The sequence below is a fragment of the Heterodontus francisci genome, chromosome 20, assembly GCF_036365525.1.
Source record: "Heterodontus francisci isolate sHetFra1 chromosome 20, sHetFra1.hap1, whole genome shotgun sequence".
Lineage (NCBI taxonomy): Eukaryota > Metazoa > Chordata > Chondrichthyes > Heterodontiformes > Heterodontidae > Heterodontus > Heterodontus francisci.
In genome coordinates, this window is record NC_090390.1 from 15486515 (window position 1) to 15510544 (window position 24030).

Here is a 24030-nt window from a genome sequence, read left to right on the forward strand (position 1 = left end):
TTTGATGGCCAACTCTATAGCAGGTTCGATGGCCAAATCTATTGCATGTTTGATGGCCAATTCTATGGCAGGTTTGATGGCTAAATCTATAGCAGGTTCGATGGGCAAAACTACAGTCGGTTTGAGGGCCAAATCTATTGCAGGTTTGATGTCCGAATGTATAGCAGGTTTGATGAGCGAATCTATAGCAGGTTTGATGGCCAAACCTACAGCAGGTTTGATGGCCGAATCTATAGCAGGTTTGATGGCCAACTCTATAGCAGGTTTGATGGCTGAATCTATAGCTGGTTTGGTGGCCAAATCTATTGCAGGTTTGATGGCCAAACCTACAGCAGGTTTGGTAGCTGATTTCTGTAGCAGGTTTGATGGTCGAATCTTTAGCATGTTTGGTGGCCAAAACTATAGCAGATTTGATGGCCAAATCTATAGCAGGTTTGATGGCCAAACCTATAGCAGGTTTGATGGCCAAATCTACAGCAGGTTTGATGGCTGAATCTACGGCAGATTTGGTGGCCGAATCTACAGCAGGAATGGGGGCCGAATCTATAGCATGTTTGGGGGCCGAATCTACGGCAGGTTTGGTGGCTGAATCTACAGCAGGTTTGATGGCCGAACCTATAGCAGGTTTGACGGCCGAATCTACAGCAGGTTTGATGGCCAATTCTATAGCAGGTTTGATCGCCAATTGTATAGCAGGTTTGGTGGCCAAATCTCTGGCAGGTTTGATGGCCAATTCTATAGCAGGTTTGGTGGCCAAATCTATAGCAGGTTTGATGGCCAAATCTATAGCAGGTTTGATGGCCGAATCTACAGAAGGTTTGATGGCCGAAGCGATAGCAGGTTTGATGGCCATATCTATAGCAGGTTTGGTGGCCAAATCTATAACAGGTTTGGTGGCCAAATCTATAACAGGTTTGATGGCCGAATCTATAGCAGGTTTGGTGGCCAAATCTATAACAGGTTTGATGGCCGAATCTATAGCAGATTTGGTGGCCGAATCTACCGCAGGTTTGTTGGCCAAATCTACAGCAGGTTTGATGTCTGAATCTATAGCCCGTTTGATGGCCGAATCTACAGCAGGTTAGATGGCCGAATCTATAGCAGGTTTGATGGCCAAATCTATAGCAGGTTTGATGGCCGAATCAAGAGCAGGTATGGTGGCCCAATCAATAGCAGCTTTGGTGGCCAAAGCTATAGCAGATTTGATGGCCAATTCTATAGCAGGTTTGATGGCCAAATCTATAGCAGGTTTGATGGAAAAAACTACAGTCCGTTTGAGGTCCAAATCTATAGCAGGTTTGATGGCCGATTCTATAGCAGGTTTGGTGGCCAAATCAATAGCAGGTTTGATGGCCAATTCTATAGCAGGTTTGGTGGCCAAATCTATAGCAGGTATGATGGCCAAATCTATAGCAGGTTTGATGGACAATTCTATAGAAGGTTTGGTGTCCAAATCTATAGCAGGTTTGGTGGCCAAATCTTTAGCAGGTTTGATGGCCAATTCTATAGCAGGTTTCGTGGCCGAATCTAACGCAGGTTTGGTGGCCAAATCTACAGCAGATTTGATGGCCAATTCTATAGCAGGTTTGGTGGCCAAATCTATAGCAGGGTTGATGGCCAATTCTATAGCAGGTTTGATGCCAAATCTATAGCAGGTTTGATGGGAAAAACTACAGTCAGTTTGAGGGCCAAATCTATAGCAGGTTTGATGTCCAAATGTATAGCAGGTTTGATGAGCAAATCTATAGCAGGTTTGATGAGCGAATCTATAGCAGGTTTGATGGCCCAATCCATAGCAGATTTGATGGCCAAATCTATAGCAGGTTTGATGGCCAAATCTATAGCAGGTTTGATGGCCAAAGCTGCAGCAGGTTTGGTCGCCAAATCTATAGCAGGTTTGATGGCCAATTCTATAGCAGGTTTGATGGCCAACTCTATAGCAGGTTTGATCGCCGAATCTATAGCAGGTTTGATGGCCAAATCTATTGCATGTTTGATGGCCAATTCGATGGCAGGTTTGATGGCTAAATCTATAGCAGGTTCGATGGGCAAAACTACAGTCGGTTTGAGGGCCAAATCTATTGCAGGTTTGATGTGCGAATGTATAGCAGGTTTGATGAGCGAATCTATAGCAGGTTTGATGGCCAAACCTACAGCAGGTTTGATGGCCGAATCTATAGCTGGTTTGGTTGCCAAATCTATTGCAGGTTTGATGGCCAAACCTACAGCAGGTTTGATAGCTGATTTCTGTAGCAGGTTTGATGGTCGAATCTTTAGCATGTTTGGTGGCCAAAACTATAGCAGATTTGATGGCCAAATCTATAGCAGGTTTGATGGCCAAATCAACAGCAGGTTTGATGGCTGAATCTACGGCAGATTTGGTGGCCGAATCTACAGCAGGAATAGGGGCCGAATCTATCGCATGTTTGGGGGCCGAATCTACGGCAGGTTTGGTGGCTGAATCTACAGCAGGTTTGATGGCCGAACCTATAGCAGGTTTGATGGCCGAATCTACAGCAGGTTTGATGGCCAATTCTATAGCAGGTTTGATCGCCGATTGCATAGCAGGTTTGGTGGCCAAATCTCTGTCAGGTTTGATGGCCAATTCTATAGCAGGTTTGGTGGCCAAATCTATAGCAGGTTTGATGGCCAAATCTATAGCAGGTTTGATGGCCAATTCTATAGCAGGTTTGGTGGCCAAATCTATAGCAGATTTGGTGGGCAAACCTACAGCAGGTTTGATGGGTGAATTCTATAGCAGGTTTGGTGGCCAAATCTACAGCAGGTTTGATTGCCAATTCTATGGTAGGTTTGATGGCCAAATCTATAGCAGGTTTGTTTGCCAAATCTATAGCATGTTTGATGGCCAAGTCTATAGCAAGTTTGATGGCCAATTCTATAGCAGGTTTGGTGGCCAAATCTATAGCAGGTTTGATGGCCAATTCTATAGCAGGTTTGATGGCCAAATCTATAGCAGGTTTGATGGGCAATACTACAGTCGGTTTGAGACCCGAATCTGTAGCAGGTTTGATGTGCGAATGTATAGCAGGTTTGATGAGCGAATCTATAGCAGGTTTGATGGCCAAATCTATAGCAGGTTTGATGGCCAAATCTATAGCAGGCTTGATGGCCAAAGCTACAGCAAATTTGGTGGCCAAATCTACAGAAGGTGTGATGGCCGAATCTGTAGCAGATTTGATGGCCAAATATATAGCAGGCTCGATGGGCGAATCTATAGCAGGTTTGATGGCTGAATCTATAGTCGGTTTGATTGCCGAATCTACAGCAGGTTTGATGGCCGAATCTATAGCAGGTTTGATGGCCAATTCGATAGCAGGTTTGATGGCCGAATCTACAACAGGTTTGTTGGCCGAATCTACAGCAGGTTTGATGGCTGAATCTATCGCAGGTTTGATGGCCGAATCTACAGCAGGTTTGATGGCCGAAGCGATAGCAGGTTTGATGGCCATATCTATAGCAGGTTTGATGGCCGAATCTACAGCAGGTTTGGTGGCCAAATCTGCAGCAGGTTTGATGGCCGAATCTTTAGCAGGTTTGGTGGCCAAAGCTATAGCAGATTTGTTGGCCAATTCTATAGCAGGTTTGCTGGCCAAATGTATCGCAGGTTTGATGGGCAAAACTGCAGTCGGTTTGAGGGCCAAATCTGCAGCAGGTTTGATGTGCGAATGTATAGCAGGTTTGATGAGCGAATCTAAAGCAGGTTTGATGGCCAAATCTATAGCAGGTTTGATGGCCAAAGCTACAGCAGATTTGGTGGCCAAATCTACAGCAGGTGTGATGGCCTAATCTATAGCAGATTTGATGGCCGAATCTATAGCAGATTTGATGGCCAAATATATAGCAGGTTCGATGGCCGAATCTTTAGCAGGTTTGGTGGCCAAAACTATAGCAGATGTGATGGCCAAATCTATAGCAGGTTTGATGGCCAAATCTACAGCAGGTTTGATGGGCAATTCTATAGCAGGTTTGATCGCCAAATCTATAGCAAGTTTGCTGGCCAAATCTATCGCAGGTTTGATGGGCAAAACTACAGTCGGTTTGAGGGCCAAATCTATAGCAGGTTTGATGTGCGAATGTATAGCAGGTTTGATGAGCGAATCCATAGCAGGTTTGATGGCCAAATCTACAGCAGGTTTGATGGCTGAATCTATAGCAGGTTTGGTGGCTGAATATATAGCAGATTTGATGGCTGAATCTATAGCAGGTTTGATGGCCGAATCTTTAGCAGGTTTGGTGGCCAAAACTATAGCAGATTTGATGGCCAAATCTTTTGCAGGTTTGATGGCCAAATCTACAGCAGGTTTGATGGCTGAATCTACGGCAGGTTTGGTGGCCGAATCTAAAGCAGGTTTGGTGTCCGAATCTACCGCAGGTTTGGGGGCCGCATCTGTGGCAGGTTTGAGGGTCAAATGTATAGCAGGTTTGATGAGCAAATCGATAGCAGGTTTGATGAGCGAATCTATAGCAGGTTTGATGGCCCAATCCATAGCAGGTTTGATGGCCGAATCTATAGCAGATTTGATGGCAAAATATGTAGCAGGTTCGATGGCCGAATCTTTCGCAGGTTTGGTGGCCAAATCTATAGCAGGTGTGATGGCCGAATCTATAGCAGATTTGATGGCCAAATATATAGCAGGTTCGATGGCCGAATCTTTAGCAGGTTTGGTGGCCAAAACTATAGCAGATTTGATGGCCAAATCTATAGCAGGTTTGATGGCCAAATCTATAGCAGGTTTGATGGCCAAAGCTACAGCAGGTTTGGTGGCCAAATCTATAGCAGGTTTGATGGCCAATTCTATAGCAGGTTTGATGGCCGAATCTATAGCAGATTTGGTGGCCGAATCTACGGCAGGTTTGTTGGCCAAATCTACAGCAGGTTTGATGTCTGAATCGATAGCAGGTTTGATGGCCGAATCTACAGTAGGTTAGATGGCCGAATCTATAGCAGGTTTGATGGCCAAATCTATAGCAGGTTTGATGGCCGAATCAAGAGCAGGTATGGTGGCCCAATCAATAGCAGCTTTGGTGGCCAAAGCTATAGCAGATTTGATGGCCAATTCTATAGCAGGTTTGATGGTCAAATCTATAGCAGGTTTGATGGAAAAAACTACAGTCCGTTTGAGGTCCAAATCTATAGCAGGTTTGGTGGCCAAAACTATAGCAGATTTGATGGCCAAATCTATAGCAGGTTTGATGGCCAAATCTACAGCAAGTTTGATGGCGGAATCTACGGCAGGTTTGGTGGCCGAATCTATAGCAGGTTTGGGGGCCGAATCTATAGCATGTTTGGGGGCCGAATCTACGGCAGGTTTGGTGGCTGAATCTACAGCAGGTTTGATGGCCGAACATATAGCAGGTTTGGTGGCCGAATCTACAGCAGGTTTGATGGCCAATTCTATTGCAGGTTTGGTGGCCAAATCTATAGCAAGTATGATGGCCAAATCTATAGCAGGTTTGATGGCAAATTCTATAGCAGGTTTGATGGCCGAATCTACAGCGGTTTTGGTGGCCAAATCTACAGCAGATTTGATGGCCAATTCTATAGCAGGTTTGATGGCCAATTCTATAACAGATTTGGTGGCCAAATCTATAGCAGGTTTGATGGCCAATTCTATATCAGGTTTGATGCCAAATTTATATCAGGTTTGATGGGCAAAACTACAGTCAGTTTGAGGGCCAAATCTATAGCAGGTTTGATGTCCGAATGTATAGCAGGTTTGATGAGCAAATCGATAGCAGGTTTGATGAGCGAATCTATAGCAGGTTTGATGGCCCAATCCATAGCAGGTTTGATGGCCAAATCTATAGCAGGTTTGATGGCCGAATCTACAGAAGGTTTGATGGCCGAATCTACAGCAGGTTTGATGGCCAAACCTATAGCAGGTTTGATGGCCGAATCTGCAGCAGGTTTGATGGCCAATTCTATAGCAGGTTTGATCGCCAATTGTATAGCAGGTTTGGTGGCCAAATCTCTGGCAGGTTTGATGGCCAATTCTATAGCAGGTTTGGTGGCCAAATCTATAGCAGGTTTGATGGCCAAATCTATAGCAGGTTTGATGGCCAATTCTATAGCAGGTTTGGTGGCCAAATCTATAGCAGATTTGGTGGGCAAACCTACAGCAGGTTTGATGGCTGAATTCTATAGCAGGTTTGATGGCCAAATCTATAGCAGGTTTGTTTTCCAAATCTATAGCAGGTTTGATGGCCAAGTCTATAGCAAGTTTGATGGCCAATTCTATAGCAGGTTTGGTGGCCAAATCAAGAGCAGGTTTGATGGCCAATTCTATAGCAGGTTTGATGGCCAAATCTATAGCAGGTTTGATGGGCAATACTACAGTCGGTTTGAGACCCGAATCTGTAGCAGGTTTGATGTGCGAATGTATAGCAGGTTTGATGAGCGAATCTATAGCAGGTTTGATGGCCAAATCTATAGCAGGTTTGATGGCCAAATCTATAGCAGGCTTGATGGCCAAAGCTACAGCAAATTTGGTGGCCAAATCTACAGAAGGTGTGATGGCCGAATCTGTAGCAGATTTGATGGCCAAATATATAGCAGGTTCGATGGGCGAATCTATAGCAGGTTTGATGGCCGAATCTATAGCAGGTTTGATGGCTGAATCTATAGTCGGTTTGATTGCCGAATCTACAGCAGGTTTGATGGCCGAATCTATAGCAGGTTTGATGGCCAATTCGATAGCAGGTTTGATGGCCGAATCTACAACAGGTTTGTTGGCCGAATCTACAGCAGGTTTGATGGCTGAATCTATCGCAGGTTTGATGGCCGAATCTACAGCAGGTTTGATGGCCGAAGCGATAGCAGGTTTGATGGCCATATCTATAGCAGGTTTGATGGCCGAATCTACAGCAGGTTTGGTGGCCAAATCTGCAGCAGGTTTGATGGCCGATTCTTTAGCAGGTTTGGTGGCCAAAGCTATAGCAGATTTGTTGGCCAATTCTATAGCAGGTTTGCTGGCCAAATGTATCGCAGGTTTGATGGGCAAAACTGCAGTCGGTTTGAGGGCCAAATCTGCAGCAGGTTTGATGTGCGAATGGAAAGCAGGTTTGATGAGCGAATCTAAAGCAGATTTGGTGGCCAAATCTGCAGCAGGTGTGATGTCCGAATCTATAGCAGATTTGATGGCCAAATATATAGCAGGTTCTATGGCCGAATCTTTAGCAGGTTTGGTGGCCAAAACTATAGCAGATGTGATGGCCAAATCTATAGCAGGTTTGATGGCCAAATCTACAGCAGGTTTGATGGGCAATTCTATAGCAGGTTTGATCGCCAAATCTATAGCAAGTTTGCTGGCCAAATCTATCGCAGGTTTGATGGGCAAAACTACAGTCGGTTTGAGGGCCAAATCTGTAGCAGGTTTGATGTGCGAATGTATAGCAGGTTTGATGAGCGAATCCATAGCAGGTTTGATGGCCAAATCTACAGCAGGTTTGATGGCTGAATCTATAGCAGGTTTGATGGCCGAATCTACAGCAGGTTTGATGGCCGAATCTATAGCAGGTTTGATGGCCAACTCTATAGCAGGTTTGATGGCCGAATCTATAGCAGGTTTGGTGGCCAAATCTATAACAGGTTTGATGGCCAAATCTACAGCAGGTTTGATGGCTGATTTCTGTAGCAGGTTTAATGTTCGAATCTTTAGCAAGTTTGGTGGCCAAAACTATAGCAGATTTTATGGCCAAATCTATAGCAGGTTTGATGGCCAAATCTACAGCAAGTTTGATGGCTGAATCTACGGCAGGTTTGGTGGCCGAATCTATAGCAGGTTTGGGGGCCGAATCTATAGCATGTTTGGGGGCCGAATCTACGGCAGGTTTGGTGGCTGAATCTACAGCAGGTTTGAAGGCCGAACATATAGCGGGTTTGGTGGCCGAATTTGCAGCAGGTTTGATGGCCAATTCTATAGCAGGTTTGATGGCCAATTCTATATCAGGTTTGATGCCAAATTTATAGCAGGTTTGATGAGCAAAACTACAGTCAGTTTGAGGGCCAAATCTATAGCAGGTTTGATGTCCGAATGTATAGCAGGTTTGATGAGCGAATCTATAGCAGGTTTGATGGCCCAATCCGTAGCAGGTTTGATGGCCAAATCTATAGCAGGTTTGATGGCCGAATCTACAGAAGGTTTGATGGCCGAATCTACAGCAGGTTTGATGGCCGAATTTAAAGCAACTTTGATGGCCAAATCTCTAACAGGTTTGATGGTCAAATCTACCGCAGGTTTGGGGGCTGAATCTATAGCAGGTTTGGGGGCTGAATATATAGCAGGTTTGGTGGCCAAAACTATAGCAGATTTGATGGCCAAACCTTTTGCAGGTTTGATGGCCAAATCTACAGCAGGTTTGATGGCTGAATCTACGGCAGGTTTGGTGGCCGAATCTAAAGCAGGTTTGGTGTCCGAATCTACCGCAGGTTTGGGGGCCGCATCTGTAGCAGGTTTGAGGGTCAAATGTATAGCAGGTTTGATGAGCAAATCGATAGCAGGTTTGATGAGCGAATCTATAGCAGGTTTGATGGCCCAATCCATAGCAGGTTTGATGGCCGAATCTATAGCAGATTTGATGGCCAAATATGTAGCAGGTTCGATGGCCGAATCTTTAGCAGGTTTGGTGGCCAAATCTATAGCAGGTGTGATGGCCGAATCTATAGCAGATTTGATGGCCAAATATATAGCAGGTTCGATGGCCGAATCTTTAGCAGGTTTGGTGGCCAAAACTATAGCAGATTTGATGGCCAAATCTATAGCAGGTTTGATGGCCAAATCTATAGCAGGTTTGATGGCCAAAGCTACAGCAGGTTTGGTGGCCAAATCTATAGCAGGTTTGATGGCCAATTCTATAGCAGGTTTGATGGCCGAATCTATAGCAGATTTGGTGGCCGAATCTACGGCAGGTTTGTTGGCCAAATCTACAGCAGGTTTGATGTCTGAATCTATAGCAGGTTTGATGGCCGAATCTACAGCAGGTTAGATGGCCGAATCTATAGCAGGTTTGATGGCCAAATCTATAGCAGGTTTGATGGCCGAATCAAGAGCAGGTATGGTGGCCCAATCAATAGCAGCTTTGGTGGCCAAAGCTATAGCAGATTTGATGGCCAATTCTATAGCAGGTTTGATGGCCAAATCTATAGCAGGTTTGATGGAAAAAACTACAGTCCGTTTGAGGTCCAAATCTATAGCAGGTTTGGTGGCCAAAACTATAGCAGATTTGATGGCCAAATCTATAGCAGGTTTGATGGCCAATTCTATAGCAGGTTTGGTGGCCAAATCTATAGCAGATTTGGTGGGCAAACCTACAGCAGGTTTGATGGCTGAATTCTATAGCAGGTTTGGTGGCCAAATCTACAGCAGGTTTGATTGCCAATTCTATGGTAGGTTTGATGGCCAAATCTATAGCAGGTTTGTTTTCCAAATCTATAGCAGGTTTGATGGCCAAGTCTATAGCAAGTTTGATGGCCAATTCTATAGCAGGTTTGGTGGCCAAATCTATAGCAGGTTTGATGGCCAATTCTATAGCAGGTTTGATGGCCAAATCTATAGCAGGTTTGATGGGCAATACTACAGTCGGTTTGAGACCCGAATCTGTAGCAGGTTTGATGTGCGAATGTATAGCAGGTTTGATGAGCGAATCTATAGCAGGTTTGATGGCCAAATCTATAGCAGGTTTGATGGCCAAATCTATAGCAGGCTTGATGGCCAAAGCTACAGCAAATTTGGTGGCCAAATCTACAGAAGGTGTGATGGCCGAATCTGTAGCAGATTTGATGGCCAAATATATAGCAGGTTCGATGGGCGAATCTATAGCAGGTTTGATGGCCGCATCTGTAGCAGGTTTGAGGGTCAAATGTATAGCAGGTTTGATGAGCAAATTGATAGCAGGTTTGATGAGCGAATCTATAGCAGGTTTGATGGCCCAATCCATAGCAGGTTTGATGGCCGAATCTATAGCAGATTTGATGGCCAAATATGTAGCAGGTTCGATGGCCGAATCTTTAGCAGGTTTGGTGGCCAAATCTATAGCAGGTGTGATGGCCGAATCTATAGCAGATTTGATGGCCAAATATATAGCAGGTTCGATGGCCGAATCTTTAGCAGGTTTGGTGGCCAAAACTATAGCAGATTTGATGGCCAAATCTATAGCAGGTTTGATGGCCAAATCTATAGCAGGTTTGATGGCCAAAGCTACAGCAGGTTTGGTGGCCAAATCTATAGCAGGTTTGATGGCCAATTCTATAGCAGGTTTGATGGCCGAATCTATAGCAGATTTGGTGGCCGAATCTACGGCAGGTTTGTTGGCCAAATCTACAGCAGGTTTGATGTCTGAATCTATAGCAGGTTTGATGGCCGAATCTACAGCAGGTTAGATGGCCGAATCTATAGCAGGTTTGATGGCCAAATCTATAGCAGGTTTGATGGCCGAATCAAGAGCAGGTATGGTGGCCCAATCAATAGCAGCTTTGGTGGCCAAAGCTATAGCAGATTTGATGGCCAATTCTATAGCAGGTTTGATGGCCAAATCTATAGCAGGTTTGATGGAAAAAACTACAGTCCGTTTGAGGTCCAAATCTATAGCAGGTTTGGTGGCCAAAACTATAGCAGATTTGATGGCCAAATCTATAGCAGGTTTGATGGCCAATTCTATAGCAGGTTTGGTGGCCAAATCTATAGCAGATTTGGTGGGCAAACCTACAGCAGGTTTGATGGCTGAATTCTATAGCAGGTTTGGTGGCCAAATCTACAGCAGGTTTGATTGCCAATTCTATGGTAGGTTTGATGGCCAAATCTATAGCAGGTTTGTTTTCCAAATCTATAGCAGGTTTGATGGCCAAGTCTATAGCAAGTTTGATGGCCAATTCTATAGCAGGTTTGGTGGCCAAATCTATAGCAGGTTTGATGGCCAATTCTATAGCAGGTTTGATGGCCAAATCTATAGCAGGTTTGATGGGCAATACTACAGTCGGTTTGAGACCCGAATCTGTAGCAGGTTTGATGTGCGAATGTATAGCAGGTTTGATGAGCGAATCTATAGCAGGTTTGATGGCCAAATCTATAGCAGGTTTGATGGCCAAATCTATAGCAGGCTTGATGGCCAAAGCTACAGCATATTTGGTGGCCAAATCTACAGAAGGTGTGATGGCCGAATCTGTAGCAGATTTGATGCCAAATATATAGCAGGTTCGATGGGCGAATCTATAGCAGGTTTGATGGCCGAATCTATAGCAGGTTTGATGGCTGAATCTATAGTCGGTTTGATTGCCGAATCTACAGCAGGTTTGATGGCCGAATCTATAGCAGGTTTGATGGCCAATTCGATAGCAGGTTTGATGGCCGAATCTACAACAGGTTTGTTGGCCGAATCTACAGCAGGTTTGATGGCTGAATCTATCGCAGGTTTGATGGCCGAATCTACAGCAGGTTTGATGGCCGAAGCGATAGCAGGTTTGATGGCCATATCTATAGCAGGTTTGATGGCCGAATCTACAGCAGGTTTGGTGGCCAAATCTGCAGCAGGTTTGATGGCCGAATCTTTAGCAGGTTTGGTGGCCAAAGCTATTGCAGATTTGTTGGCCAATTCTATAGCAGGTTTGCTGGCCAAATCTATCGCAGGTTTGATGGGCAAAACTGCAGTCGGTTTGAGGGCCAAATCTGCAGCAGGTTTGATGTACGAATGTATAGCAGGTTTGATGAGCGAATCTAAAGCAGGTTTGATGGCCAAATCTATAGCAGGTTTGATGGCCAAAGCTACAGCAGATTTGGTGGCCAAATCTACAGCAGGTGTGATGGCCGAATCTATAGCAGATTTGATGGCCAAATATATAGCAGGTTCGATGGCCGAATCTTTAGCAGGTTTGGTGGCCAAAACTATAGCAGATGTGATGGCCAAATCTATAGCAGGTTTGATGGCCAAATCTACAGCAGGTTTGATGGGCAATTCTATGGCAGGTTTGATCGCCAAATCTATAGCAAGTTTGCTGGCCAAATCTATCGCAGGTTTGATGGGCAAAACTACAGTCGGTTTGAGGGCCAAATCTATAGCAGGTTTGATGTGCGAATGTATAGCAGGTTTGATGAGCGAATCCATAGCAGGTTTGATGGCCAAATCGACAGCAGGTTTGATGGCTGAATCTATAGCAGGTTTGATGGCCGAATCTACAGCAGGTTTGATGGCCGAATCTATAGCAGGTTTGATGGCCAACTCTATAGCAGGTTTGATGACCGAATCTATAGCAGGTTTGGTGGCCAAATCTATAGCAGGTTTGATGGCCAAATCTACAGCAGGTTTGATGGCTGATTTCTGTAGCAGGTTTAATGTTCGAATCTTTAGCAAGTTTGGTGGCCAAAACTATAGTAGATTTGATGGCCAAATCTATAGCAGGTTTGATGGCCAAATCTACAGCAAGTTTGATGGCTGAATCTACGGCAGGTTTGGTGGCCGAATCTAGAGCAGGTTTGGGGGCCGAATCTATAGCATGTTTGGGGGCCGAATCTACGGCAGGTTTGGTGGCTGAATCTACAGCAGGTTTGAAGGCCGAACATATAGCAGGTTTGGTGGCCGAATCTACAGCAGGTTTGATGGCCAATTCTATAGCAGGTTTGATGGCCAATTCTATAGCAGGTTTGGTGGCCAAATCTATAGCAGGTTTGATGGCCAATTCTATAGCAGGTTTGGTGGCCAAATCTATAGCAGGTATGATGGCCAAATCTATAGCAGGTTTGATGGCAAATTCTATAGCAGGTTTGGTGGCCAAATCTATAGCAGGATTGGTGGCCAAATCTATAGCAGGTTTGATGGCCAATTCTATAGCAGGTTTGGTGGCCGAATCTACAGCGGTTTTGGTGGCCAAATCTACAGCAGATTTGATGGCCAATTCTATAGCAGGTTTGATGGCCAATTCGATAACAGATTTGGTGGCCAAATCGATAGCAGGTTTGATGGCCAATTCTATATCAGGTTTGATGCCAAATTTATAGCAGGTTTGATGGGCAAAACTACAGTCAGTTTGAGGGCCAAATCTATAGCAGGTTTGATGTCCGAATGTATAGCAGGTTTGATGAGCAAATCGATAGCAGGTTTGATGAGCGAATCTATAGCAGGTTTGATGGCCCAATCCATAGCAGGTTTGATGGCCAAATCTATAGCAGGTTTGATGGCCGAATTTAAAGCAACTTTGATGGCCAAATCTCTAACAGGTTTGATGGCCGAATCTACCGCAGGTTTGGGGGCTGAATCTATAGCAGGTTTGGGGGCTGAATATATAGCAGGTTTGGGGGCCGAATCTATGGCAGGTTTTGTTGCTGAATCTATCGCAGGTTTGGTGGCTGAATATATAGCAGATTTGATGGCTGAATCTATAGCAGGTTTGATGGCCGAATCTTTAGCAGGTTTGGTGGCCAAAACTATAGCAGATTTGATGGCCAAACCTTTTGCAGGTTTGATGGCCAAATCTACAGCAGGTTTGATGGCTGAATCTACGGCAGGTTTGGTGGCCGAATCTAAAGCAGGTTTGGTGTCCGAATCTACCGCAGGTTTGGGGGCCGCATCTGTAGCAGGTTTGAGGGTCAAATGTATAGCAGGTTTGATGAGCAAATCGATAGCAGGTTTGATGAGCGAATCTATAGCAGGTTTGATGGCCCAATCCATAGCAGGTTTGATGGCCGAATCTATAGCAGATTTGATGGCCAAATATGTAGCAGGTTCGATGGCCGAATCTTTAGCAGGTTTGGTGGCCAAATCTATAGCAGGTGTGATGGCCGAATCTATAGCAGATTTGATGGCCAAATATATAGCAGGTTCGATGGCCGAATCTTTAGCAGGTTTGGTGGCCAAAACTATAGCAGATTTGATGGCCAAATCTATAGCACGTTTGATGGCCAAATCTATAGCAGGTTTGATGGCCAAAGCTACAGCAGATTTGGTGACCGAATCTACGGCAGGTTTGTTGGCCAAATCTACAGCAGGTTTGATGTCTGAATCTATAGCAGGTTTGATGGCCGAATCTACAGCAGGTTAGATGGCCGAATCTATAGCAGGTTTGATGGCCAAATCTATAGCAGGTTTGATGGCCGAATCAAGAGCAGGTATGGTGGCCCAATCAATAGCAGCTTTGGTGGCCAAAGCTATTGCAGATTTGATGGCCAATTCTATAGCAGGTTTGATGCCCAAATCTATAGCAGGTTTGATGGAAAAAACTACAGTCCGTTTGAGGTCCAAATCTATAGCAGGTTTGGTGGCCAAAACTATAGCAGATTTGATGGCCAAATCTATAGCAGGTTTGATGGCCAAATCTGCAGCAAGTTTGATGGCTGAATCTACGGCAGGTTTGGTGGCCGAATCTATAGCAGGTTTGGGGGCCGAATCTATAGCATGTTTGGGGGCCGAATCTACGGCAGGTTTGGTGGCTGAATCTGCAGCAGGTTTGATGGCCGAACATATAGCAGGATTGGTGGCCGAATCTACAGCAGGTTTGATGGCCAATTCTATAGCAGGTTTGATGGCCAATTCTATAGCAGGTTTGGTGGCCAAATCTATAGCAGGTTTGATGGCCAATTCTATAGCAGGTTTGGTGGCAAAATCTATAGCAGGTATGATGGCCAAATCTATAGCAGGTTTGATGGCAAATTCTATAGCAGGTTTGGTGGCCAAATCTATAGCAGGATTGGTGGCCAAATCTATAGCAGGTTTGATGGCCAATTCTATAGCAGGTTTGGTGGCCGAATCTACAGCGGTTTTGGTGGCCAAATCTACAGCAGATTTGATGGCCAATTCTGTAGCAGGTTTGATGGCCAATTCTATAACAGATTTGGTGGCCAAATCTATAGCAGGTTTGATGGCCAATTCTATATCAGGTTTGATGCCAAATTTATAGCAGGTTTGATGGGCAAATCTACAGTCAGTTTGATGGCCAAATCTATAGCAGGTTTGATGGCCGAATCTACAGAGGTTTTGATGGCCGAATCTACAGCAGGTTTGATGGCCGAATTTAAAGCAGGTTTGATGGCCAAATCTATAACAGGTTTGATGGCCGAATCTACCGCAGGTTTGGGGGCCGAATCTATAGCAGGTTTGGGGGCCGAATCTATAGCAGGTTTGGTGGCTGAATATATAGCAGGTTTGGGGGCCGAATCTATGGCAGGTTTGGTTGCTGAATCTATAGCAGGTTTGGTGGCTGAATATATAGCAGATTTGATGGCTGAATCTATAGCAGGTTTGATGGCCGAATCTTTAGCAGGTTTGGTGGCCAAAACTATAGCAGATTTGATGGCCAAATCTTTTGCAGGTTTGATGGCCAAATCTACAGCAGGTTTGATGGCTGAATCTACGGCAGGTTTGGTGGCCGAATCTAAAGCAGGTTTGGTGTCCGAATCTACCGCAGGTTTGGGGGCCGCATCTGTAGCAGGTTTGAGGGTCAAATGTACAGCAGGTTTGATGAGCAAATCGATAGCAGGTTTGATGAGCGAATCTATAGCAGGTTTGATGGCCCAATCCATAGCAGGTTTGATGGCCGAATCTATAGCAGATTTGATGGCCAAATATGTAGCAGGTTCGATGGCCGAATCTTTAGCAGGTTTGGTGGCCAAATCTATAGCAGGTGTGATGGCCGAATCTATAGCAGATTTGATGGCCAAATATATAGCAGGTTCGATGGCCGAATCTTTAGCAGGTTTGGTGGCCAAAACTATAGCAGATTTGATGGCCAAATCTATAGCAGGTTTGATGGCCAAATCTATAGCAGGTTTGATGGCTGAATCTACGGCAGGTTTGGTAGCCGAATCTATAGCAGATTTGGTGGCCGAATCTACCGCAGGTTTGGGGGTTGAGTCGATAGCAGGTTTGGGGGCCGAATCTATGGCAGGTTTGGTGGCTGAATCTACAGCAGGTTTGATGTGCGAATCTATAGCAGGTTTGATGAGTGAATCTATAGCAGCTTTGATGGCCAAATCTATAGTAGGTTTGATGGCCAAATCTATCGCAGGTTTGATGGCCAAAGCTGCAGCAGGTTTGGTGGCCAAATCTATAGCAGGTTTGATGGCCAATTCTATAGCTGGTTTGATGGCCAAATCTATAGCAGGTTTGGTGGCTGAATCTATAGCAGGTTTGATGTGCGAATCTATAGCAGGTTTGATGAGTGAATCTATAGGTGGTTTGATGGCCAATTCTATAGCTGGTTTGATGGCCAAATCTATAGCAGGTTTGGGGGCCAAATCTATGGCAGGTTTGCTGGCTGAATCTAGAGCAGGTTTGATGTGCGAATGTATAGCAGGTTTGATGGCCCAATCCATAGCAGGTTTGATGGCCAAATCTGTAGCAGGTGTGATGGCCGAATCTATAGCAGATTTGATGGCCAAATATATAGCAGGTTCGATGGCCGAATCTTTAGTAGGTTTCGTGGCCAAAACTATAGCAGATTTGATGGCCAAATCTATAGCAGGTTTGATGGCCAAATCTACAGCAGGTTTGATGGCTGAATCTACGGCAGGTTTGGTAGCCGAATCTATAGCAGATTTGGTGGCCGAATCTACCGCAGGTTTGGGGGTTGAGTCGATAGCAGGTTTGGGGGCCGAATCTATGTCAGGTTTGGTGGCTGAATCTACAGCAGGTTTGATGTGCGAATCAAAAGCAGGTTTGATGAGTAAATCGATAGCAGGTTTGATGGCCAAATCTATAGTAGGTTTGATTTCCAAATCTATAGCAGGTTTGATGGCCAAAGCTACAGCGGGTTTGGTGGCCAAATCTATAGCAGGTTTGATGGCCTATTCTGTAGCTGGTTTGATGGCCAAATCTATAGCAGGTTTGATGTGCGAATGTATAGCAGGTTTGATGAGCGAATCTATAGCAGGTTTGATGGCCAAATCTACCGCAGGTTTGATGGCTGAATCTATCGCAGGTTTGATGGCCGAATCTACAGCAGGTTTGATGTCCGAATCTATAGCAGGTTTGATGGCCGAATCTATAGCAGGTTTGGTGGCCAAATCGATAGCAGGTTTGATGGCCAAATCTACAGCAGGTTTGATGGCTGAATCTATGGCAGGTTTGGTGGCCAAATCTACAGCAGATTTGATGGCCAATTCTATAGCAGGTTTGGTGGCCAAATCTATAGCAGGTTTGATGGCCAAATCCATAGCAAGTTTGATGGCCAATTCTATAGCAGGTTTGATGCCAAATCTATAGCAGGTTTGATGGGCAAAACTACAGTCGGTTTGAGAGCCAAATCTATAGCAGGTTTGATGTCCGAATGTATAGCAGGTTTGATGAGCAAATCTATAGCAGGTTTGATGGCCAAATCTATAGCAGGTTTGATGGCCGAATCTACAGAAGGTTTGATGGCCGAATCTACAGCATGTTTGATGGCCGAATCTATCGCAGGTTTGATGGCCAAATCTATAGCAGGTTTGATGGCCGAATCTACCGCAGGTTTGGTGGCTGAATGTACAGCAGGTTTGATGGCTGAATCCACAGCAGATTTGGTGGCTGAATCTATAGCAGGTTTGGGGGCCGAATCTATGGCAGGTTTGGTGGCTGAATATATAGCTGATTTGATGGCTGAATCTATAGCAGGTTTGATGGCCAAATCCTTGGCAGGTTTGGTGGCCAAAACTATAGCAGATTTGATGGCCAAATCTTTTGCAGGTTTGATGGCCAAATCTACAGCAGGTTTGATTGCTGAATCTGCAGCAGGTTTGGTGGCCGAATCTAAAGCAGGTTTGGTGGCCGAATCTACCGCAGGTTTGGGGGCCGAAGCTATAGCAGGTTTGGGGGCCGAATCTATGGCAGGTTTGGTGGCTGAATCGATAGCAGGTTTGATGGCTGAATATATAGCAGATTTGATGGCTGAATCTACAGCAAATTTGTTGGCCAAATCTATAGCAGGTTTGATGGCCAATTCTATAGCAGGTTTGGTGGCCAAATCTCTAGCAGGTTTGATGGCCAAATCTATGGCTGGTTTGGGGGCCGAATCTAGGGCAGGTTTGGTGGCTGAATGTACAGCAGGTTTGATGGCTGAATCCACAGCAGATTTGGTGGCTGAATCTATAGCAGGTTTGGGGGCCGAATCTATGGCAGGTTAGGTGGCTGAATCTATAGCAGGTCTGGTGGCTGAATATATAGCAGATTTGATGGCTGAATCTATAGCAGGTTTGATGGCCGAATTTTTAGCAGGTTTGGTGGCCAAAACTATAGCAGATTTGATGGCCAAATCTTTTGCAGGTTTGATGGCCAAATCTGCAGCAGGTTTGATGGCTGAATCTACAGCAGGTTTGATGGCCGAACCTATAGCAGGTTTGATGGCCGAATCTACAGCAGGTTTGATGGCCAATTCTATAGCAGGTTTGATCGCCAATTGTATAGCAGGTTTGGTGGCCAAATCTCTGGCAGGTTTTATGGCCAATTCTATAGCAGGTTTGATGGCCGAATCTACAGCAGGTTTGGTGGCCAAATCTGCAGCAGGTTTGATGGCAGAATCTTTAGCAGGTTTGGTGGCCGAACCTATAGCAGGTTTGATGGCCGAATCTACAGCAGGTTTGATGGCCGAACCTATAGCAGGTTTGATGGCCGAATCTACAGCAGGTTTAGTGGCCAAATCTGCAGCAGGTTTGATGGCAGAATCTTTAGCAGGTTTGATGGCCGAACCTATAGCAGGTTTGATGGCCGAATCTACAGCAGGTTTGGTGGCCAAATCTGCAGCAGGTTTGATGGCAGAATCTTTAGCAGGTTTGGTGGCCAAAGCTATAGCAGATTTGTTGGCCAAATCTATAGCAGGTTTGATGGCCAATTCTATAGTAGGTTTGGTGGCCAAATCGATAGCAGGTATGATGGCCAAATCTATCGCAGGTTTGATGGGCAAAACTACAGTCGGTTTGAGGGCCAAATCTACAGCAGGTTTGATGTGCGAATGTATAGCAGGTTTGATGAGCGAATCTAAAGCAGGTTTGATGGCCAAATCTATAGCAGGTTTGATGGCCAAAGCTACAGCAGATTTGGTGGCCAAATCTACAGCAGGTGTGATGGCCGAATCTATAGCAGATTTGATGGCCAAATATATAGCAGGTTCGATGGCCGAATCTTTAGCATGTTTGGTGGCCAAAACTATAGCAGATTTGATGGCCAAATCTATAGCAGGTTTGATGGCCAAATCTACAGCAGGTTTGATGGCCAATTCTATAGTAGCTTTGGTGGCCAAATCTATAGCAGGTTTGATGGCCAATTCTATAGTAGGTTTGGTGGCCAAATCTATAGCAGGTATGATGGCCACATCTATAGCAGGTTTGATGGCCAATTCTATAGCAGGTTTGGTGGCCAAATCTATAGCAGGTTTGGTGGCCAAATCTATAGCAGGTTTGATGGCCAATTCGATAGCAGGTTTGGTGGCCGAATCTACAGCGGTTTTGGTGGCCAAATCTACAGCAGATTTGATGGCCAATTCTATAGCAGGTTTGGTGGCCAAATCTATAGCAGGTTTGATGGCCGAATCTACAGAAGGTTTGATGGCCGAATCTGCAGCAGGTTTGATGGCCGAATTTAAAGCAGGTTTGATGGCCAAATCTATAGCAGGTTTGATGGCCGAATCTACCGTAGGTTTGGGGGCCGAATCTACGGCAGGTTTGGTGGCTGAATGTACAGCAGGTTTGATGGCTGAATCCACAGCAGATTTGGTGGCTGAATCTATAGCAGGTTTGGGGGCCGAATCTATGGCAGGTTTGGTTGCTGAATCTATAGCAGGTTTGGTGGCTGAATATATAGCAGATTTGAGGGCCGAATGTATAGCAGGTTTGATGAGCAAATCGATAGCAGGTTTGATGAGCGAATCTATAGCAGGTTTGATGGCCCAATCCATAGCAGATTTGATGGCCAAATATATAGCAGGTTCGATGGCCGAATCTTTAGCAGGTTTGGTGGCCAAAACTATAGCAGATTTGATGGCCAAATCTATAGCAGGTTTGATGGCCAAATCTACAGCAGGTTTGATGGCTGAATCTACGGCAGGTTTGGTAGCCGAATCTTTAGCAGATTTGGTGGCCGAATCTACCGCAGGTTTGGGGGTTGAGTCGATAGCAGGTTTGGTGGCTGAATCTACAGCAGGTTTGATGTGTGAATCTATAGCAGGTTTGATGGCCAAATCTATAGTAGGTTTGATGGCCAAAGCTCCAGCAGGTTTGGTGGCCAATTCTATTGCAGGTTTGATGGCCAAAGCTACAGCAGGTTTGGTGGCCAATTCTATAGCAGGTTTGATGACCAATTCTATAGTAGGTTTGATGGCCAAAGCTCCAGCAGGTTTGGTGGCCAATTCTATTGCAGGTTTGATGGCCAAAGCTACAGCAGGTTTGATAGCCAAATCTATAGCAGGTTTGATGGGCAAAACTACAGTCGGTTTGAGGGCCAAATCTATAGCAGGTTTGATGTGCAAATGTATAGCAGGTTTGATGAGCGAATCTATAGCAGGTTTGATTGCCAAATCTACAGCAGGTTTGATGGCCGAATCTATAGCAGGTTTGATGGCCGAATCTACAGCAGGTTTGATGGCCGGATCTATAGCAGGTTTGATGGCCAACTCTATAGCAGGTTTGATGGCCAACTCTACAGCAGGTTTGATGGCTGAATATACGGCAGATTTAGTGGCCGAATCTATCGCAGGCTTGGGGGCCGAATCTATAGCATGTTTGGGGGCCGAATCTACGGCAGGTTTGGTGGCTGAATCTACAGCAGGTTTGATGGCTGAACCTATAGCAGGTTTGGTGGCCGAATCTACAGCAGGTTTGATGGCCAATTGTATAGCAGGATTGATGGCCAATTCTATAGCAGGTTTGGTGGCCAAATCTTTAGCAGGTTTGATGGCCAATTCTATAGCAGGTTTGGTGGCCAAATCGATAGCAGGTATGATGGCCAAATCTATAGCAGGTTTGATGGCCAATTCTATAGAAGGTTTGGTGGCCAAATCTATAGCAGGTTTGATGGCCAATTCTATAGCAGGTTTGGTGGCCAAATCTATAGCAGGTTTGATGGCCAAATCTACAGCAGGTTTGATGGCTGAATCTACGGCAGGTTTGGTAGCCGAATCTTTAGCAGATTTGGTGGCCGAATCTACCGCAGGTTTGGGGGTTGAGTCGATAGCAGGTTTGGTGGCTGAATCTACAGCAGGTTTGATGTGTGAATCTATAGCAGGTTTGATGGCCAAATCTATAGTAGGTTTGATGGCCAAAGCTACAGCAGGTTTGGTGGCCAATTCTATTGCAGGTTTGATGGCCAAAGCTACAGCAGGTTTGGTGGCCAATTCTATAGCAGGTTTGATGACCAATTCTACAGCAGGTTTGATAGCCAAATCTATAGCAGGTTTGATGGGCAAAACTACAGTCGGTTTGAGGGCCAAATCTATAGCAGGTTTGATGTGCGAATGTATAGCAGGTTTGATGAGCGAATCTATAGCAGGTTTGATGGCCAAATCTACAGCAGGTTTGATGGCCGAATCTATAGCAGGTTTGATGGCCGAATCTACAGCAGGTTTGATGGCCGGATCTATAGCAGGTTTGATGGCCAACTCTATAGCAGGTTTGATGGCCAACTCTACAGCAGGTTTGATGGCTGAATATACGGCAGATTTGGTGGCCGAATCTATCGCAGGCTTGGGGGCCGAATCTATAGCATGTTTGGGGGCCGAATCTACGGCAGGTTTGGTGGCTGAATCTACAGCAGGTTTGATGGCTGAACCTATAGCAGGTTTGGTGGCCGAATCTACAGCAGGTTTGATGGCCAATTGTATAGCAGGTTTGATGGCCAATTCTATAGCAGGTTTGGTGGCCAAATCTACAGCAGGTTTGATGGCCAATTCTATAGCAGGTTTAGTGGCCAAATCGATAGCAGGTATGATGGCCAAATCTATAGCAGGTTTGATGGCCAATTCTATAGAAGGTTTGGTGGCCAAATCTATAGCAGGTTTGATGGCCAATTCTATAGCAGGTTTGGTGGTCGAATCTACAGCAGGTTTGGTGGCCAAATCTACAGCAGATTTGATGGCCAATTCTATAGCAGGTTTGGTGGCCAAATCTATAGCAGGTTTGATGGCCAAATCCATAGCAAGTTTGATGGCCAATTCTATAGCAGGTTTGATGCCAAATCTATAGCAGGTTTGATGGGCAAAACTACAGTCGGTTTGAGAGCCAAATCTATAGCAGGTTTGATGTCCGAATGTATAGCAGGTTTGATGAGCAAATCTATAGCAGGTTTGATGAGCGAATCTATAGCAGGTTTGATGTCCAAATCTATAGCAGGTTTGATGGCCGAATCTACAGAAGGTTTGATGGCCGAATCTACAGCTTGTTTGATGGCCGAATCTATAGCAGGTTTGATGGCCAAATCTATAGCAGGTTTGATGGTCAAATCTACCGCAGGTTTGGGGGCCGAATCTCCGGCAGGTTTGGTGGCTGAATGTACAGCAGGTTTGATAGCTGAATCCACAGCAGATTTGGTGGCTGAATCTATAGCAGGTTTGGGGGCCGAATCTATGGCAGGTTTGGTGGCTGAAGATATAGCTGATTTGATGGCTGAATTTATAGCAGGTTTGATGGCCGAATCTACAGCAGGTTTGATAGCCGCATCTATAGCAGGTTTGATGGCCAACTCTATAGCAGGATTGATGGCCGAATCTATAGCAGGTTTGGTGACCAAATCTATAGCAGGTTTGATGGCCAAATCTACAGCAGGTTTGATGGCTGAATATACGGCAGATTTGGTGGCCGAATCTATCGCAGGTTTGGTGGCCGAATCTACAGCATGTTTGGGGGCTGAATCTACGGCAGGTTTGGTGGCTGAATCTGCAGCAGGTTTGATGGCTGAACCTATAGCAGGTTTGGTGGCCGAATGTACAGAAGATTTGATGGCCAATTGTATAGCAGGTTTGGTGGCCAAATCTATAGCAGGTTTGATGGCCAATTCTATAGCGGGTTTGGTGGCCAAATCTATAGCAGGTTTGATGGCCAATTCTATAGAAGGTTTGGTGGCCAAATCTATAGCAGGTTTGGTGGCCAAATCTATAGCAGGTTTGATGGCCAATTCTATAGCAGGTTTGGTGGTCGAATCTATAGCAGGTTTGGTGGCCAAATCTATAGCAGGTTTGATGGCCAATTCTAGAGCAGGTTTGGTGGTCGAATCTACAGCAGGTTTGGTGGCCAAATCTACAGCAGATTTGATGGCCAATTCTATAGCAGGTTTGGTGGCCAAATCTATAGCAGGTTTGATGGCCAAATCCATAGCAAGTTTGATGGTCAATTCTATAGCAGGTTTGATGCCAAATCTATAGCAGGTTTGATGGGCAAAACTACAGTCGGTTTGAGGGCCAAATCTATAGCAGGTTTGATGTCCGAATGTATAGCAGGTTTGATGAGCAAATCTATAGCAGGTTTGATGAGCGAATCTATAGCAGGTTTGATGGCCAAATCTATAGCAGGTTTGATGGCCGAATCTACAGAAGGTTTGATGGCCGAATCTACAGCATGTTTGATGGCCGAATCTATAGCAGGTTTGATGGCCAAATCTACAGAAGGTTTGATGTCCGTATCTACAGCATGTTTGATGGCCGAATCTATAGCAGGTTTGATGGCCAAATCTATAGCAGGTTTGATGGCCGAATCTACTGCAGGTTTTGGGGGCCGAATCTCCGGCAGGTTTGGTGGCTGAATGTACAGCAGGTTTGATAGCTGAATCCACAGCAGATTTGGTGGCTGAATCTATAGCAGGTTTGGGGGCCGAATCTATGGCAGGTTTGGTGGCTGAATATATAGCTGATTTGATGGCTGAATCTATAGCAGGTTTGATGGCCGAATCCTTAGCAGGTTTGGTGCCAAAACTATAGCAGATTTGATGGCCAAATCTTTTGCAGGTTTGATGGCCAAATCTACAGCAGGTTTGATTGCTGAATCTACGGCAGGTTTGGTGGCCGAATCTAAAGCAGGTTTGGTGGCCGAATCTACCGCAGGTTTGGGGGCCGAATCTATAGCAGGTTTAAGG

The 24030-nt window shown here is 45.3% G+C and overlaps 3 protein-coding genes across 3 annotated transcripts; 2 read left to right on the forward strand and 1 right to left on the reverse strand.

The window, feature by feature from the left end:
- Positions 1-1081: 1081 nt before the first annotated feature.
- On the reverse strand, positions 1082-4124 carry LOC137380841 (calphotin-like). Its single transcript, XM_068053252.1, has 6 exons — positions 3906-4124; positions 3608-3803; positions 2732-3424; positions 2227-2631; positions 1934-2126; positions 1082-1742 (listed from the first exon to the last, which is right to left on the reverse strand). The coding sequence occupies exons 1-6, from the start codon at positions 4122-4124 to the stop codon at positions 1082-1084; spliced, it is 2367 nt and encodes a 788-aa protein (XP_067909353.1).
- Positions 4125-4302: 178 nt separating this feature from the next.
- Positions 4303-4950, forward strand: LOC137380842 (coiled-coil domain-containing protein 8 homolog). Its single transcript, XM_068053254.1, has 2 exons — positions 4303-4729; positions 4874-4950. Exons 1-2 carry the CDS (start codon positions 4303-4305, stop codon positions 4948-4950), a joined length of 504 nt encoding a protein of 167 aa, XP_067909355.1.
- Positions 4951-13135: 8185 nt separating this feature from the next.
- LOC137380843 (fap1 adhesin-like) lies at positions 13136-23875 on the forward strand. The gene is made up of 18 exons (XM_068053255.1): positions 13136-13418; positions 13467-13970; positions 14091-14306; positions 14427-14666; positions 15314-16009; positions 16106-16849; positions 17473-17760; positions 18553-18840; positions 19000-19176; positions 19657-20112; positions 20209-20352; positions 20569-20976; positions 21073-21192; positions 21577-21720; positions 21817-21960; positions 22416-22943; positions 23088-23255; positions 23688-23875. The coding sequence occupies exons 1-18, from the start codon at positions 13136-13138 to the stop codon at positions 23873-23875; spliced, it is 5736 nt and encodes a 1911-aa protein (XP_067909356.1).
- Positions 23876-24030: the final 155 nt, after the last annotated feature.